This window comes from Octopus bimaculoides, chromosome 10, assembly GCF_001194135.2.
Source record: "Octopus bimaculoides isolate UCB-OBI-ISO-001 chromosome 10, ASM119413v2, whole genome shotgun sequence".
Taxonomy (NCBI): Eukaryota; Metazoa; Mollusca; class Cephalopoda; order Octopoda; family Octopodidae; genus Octopus; species Octopus bimaculoides.
This window is the reverse complement of record NC_068990.1, coordinates 14,762,268-14,765,238: the sequence shown is the minus strand read 5'-3', so window position 1 is coordinate 14,765,238 and position 2,971 is coordinate 14,762,268. Positions and strand designations below refer to the sequence as shown.

The 2,971-nt window shown below is 36.1% G+C and overlaps 1 protein-coding gene across 1 annotated transcript in view; it reads right to left on the bottom strand.

Annotated features, from left to right (window-relative positions):
* LOC106875011 (mutS protein homolog 4) overlaps positions 1-2,971 on the bottom strand; it is a 69,252-nt gene that overhangs the window by 1,499 nt on the left and 64,782 nt on the right. The window contains exon 24 of the mRNA XM_014922954.2: positions 2,469-2,557. Coding sequence (XP_014778440.1) covers positions 2,469-2,557 — 89 coding nt within the window. The remainder of the gene's footprint in view (positions 1-2,468; positions 2,558-2,971) is intronic.

Below are 2,971 nucleotides of genomic sequence, written 5' to 3'. Positions count from 1 at the left end.
CGCCTGACTGGCTCCCGTAGGATTTTCGAGTGAGATCGTTGCCAGTGCCCCTGGACTGGCTTGTGCGGGTGGCACATAAAAGACACCATTTTGAGCGTGGCCGTTTTCGTGCGGGTGACACGTAAAAGCACCCACTACACTCTCTGAGTGGTTGGCGTTAGGAAGGGCATCCAGCTGTAGAAACTCTGCCAAATTAGATTGGAGCCTGGTGTTGCCATCCGGTTTCACCAGTCCTCAGTCAAATCGTCCAACCCATGCTAGCATGGAAAGCGGACGTTAAACGACGATGATGATGATGATGATATATATAGGAAAAATAGAAGTTGAAAATGCACTGAGAATAGTTAAAATATTTTTTATTATCATATTTAAAGATTTAACCAGTTTCACAATTTACACTGATTTTCAAAAGGTTCAAACTGGAACATGTTTTGAATTGAATCTGATCTGATTGGTGATCAAATCCTCTTCAAAACATATACTAATTTGAGCCATAAAAATAGGGCAAGCTTTAAACACTGTTATGTTATGCCTCCATTCATCTTCCCACACAGCCTCAGACTCAACATGGAGGCCTACATCTAGCTCCTGGAGGAGGTAGTGCTGCTCTGAGTCAAGAAGGTGGCTACTGGAAAACCCTATGTCTAGCAACAGGACACTGCACCATGCCACACAAGCAGGAGAACCCAGTCATGGCTGTCAGACAATTCCTGTAACCACATCACCCTTCATATATGGGCACCTAACTCCCCAGACTGCAACCCCTTAATTACTATATGCGGGGTGCAGTAGAATGAGAGACCAACAAAACTCCTTATATATATATATAGGGAGAGAGAGATACACACATATATTTACATATATGTGTATATCTATCTATATCTCTTTCTCTCTCTCTCTCTCTCTCTCTCTCTCTCTCTCTCTCTCTCTCTCTCTTTTTTCTATATATATGTATGTATGTATGTTAAAGCAGTATTTAATAGCATGCTCCGATATTTCCAACTCTCATATAAATCACAACATCTATGGATATACTTTGAAGAACTGGAATATGCAAATGTACTTCATGAAGTTACAGCTTAGATTATAACCCTACCTACATTCTATACACACACCTACACATGCACACCCAAATGTACATGTGTATGAGTGTGTATCCTGGAGTAAATAAAATGCGTTGTGTTCCTTGATATCTTCAGCATTCCATACCCATGTTTCACTACCATACACATAATTTACAGTCTATGACATGAAAAATGAATACTGCATTTATGATGTGCTATTTAATGCACTTTGAAACTTCATTCTTGGCACATAATTCCAGTCAATTCTCTATTCATGTTTTCAATGGAGAAATTGTTGAAATTCAGACCTGGAGAGGGATGGTTTCTGGTAGGTTTCAAATGACTAAGACACATTGTATGCCACAATTACAGGCCTCTGATGTCATCAGGTGTTGAGGGCACCACCACCACCATCACCATAACCATGTATGCATGTGTGTGTGGGCATGCACTCATGTGTGTGTGTGTACACAGCAGTTACTTACATTGAAGATTAATAAAATAGCAGTTGTTTTTTTTATATTATTTAGTGATTTGTTGTATAATGTGACCCACAAAAATATTTTACATTTATATTTTATATTCTATGGAAAAAAGCCATATAGAATACATTTTATGAAGTGTAATCTTAGAAGCTATTCCTGTAATATTCTTTCTTACATTACCAGTAAAAGCTATTTTATACAAATAAACAGAATCTTTAGATAATATATAATCAAATGTGTGTGTATTGCATTTTTGTGTGAGTAAAATGATGAGAAATTATTATTGCTAAGGAACTCTTTGGGTTGTGTACATTCAAATATTTGTATAGACAATGTGAAAGATCATTGCTGTGTGGGAAATGTTCAAGAATAATGACTGTGGTTGTCTCCCAAAACAAGTTCTAGAACACCCTTTTAAAAGGTAGTGATAGGTATAGATTCATACTCAAAGTGTAGAAAGCTATAAATAAGTCTTTCTACTTGAAGCATAAGGCCTGAAATTCTGTGGGGGAGGGATAGCCAATTACTCCATTCTTAGTACGCAACTGGTACTTATTTTATCAACCCTGAAAGTATGAAAAGCAAAATCAACCTCAGTGGAATTTGAACTCAGAACACAAAGACTGGCAAAATGCCACTAAGCATGGGAAAAAATAGATTGGGAAACACTGCATTAGATGGTGTATTCCTAGACACACTTAAAAAAAAAAAAGGGATGGTCATGACGGGAATCTGGAATGCCTTCAGTCATAAATCTGCTTAGTAATAACATGTAAAATGTATTGCCAAGAAACGAAATAAAATAACTGCAATGTCTTTGAGTGAGTCCGGTTGCAAATCTATTTAACCATTATAGTAAACAATTTCATTGAAGATAAAATGTTGATTTTTAATCATAAAAACTAAATCTGTTAATTACCTTTTTATTAACAGATACAATCTGTAGAAGTTGTTTTGCCTCTTCCACCACACTTCTCGGTATAGTTGAGACTTCGGCTAATTGAATTCCTTATAAAATATGATGAAAATATGAGCCAGTTTATAGGAGTGAAAGATTTTATTTCTTCATTAAATTACTAATTACAAATATTAATTTAAAATATCAAACTTGAAATCTCAGAAGAAATTCAGAAAAATGAATAAAAACATTCTATCTTTTATCTTTTATTGTGTCCATACTGGTGCACCAGCTAGAAGAATTTTAGTTGAATGAGTCAACACCAGTACTTATATATATATTTTTAAGCCTTGTACTTAGTCTATCGGCTCTTTTGTTGAACTGCTAGGTTACGGAGATATTAACACACTAACACCGGTTGTCAAGTGGTGATGGGGGACAAGCACACACACACACACACACATACACACACTCACACACACACACACACACACACACACACACACATATATATATATATATAT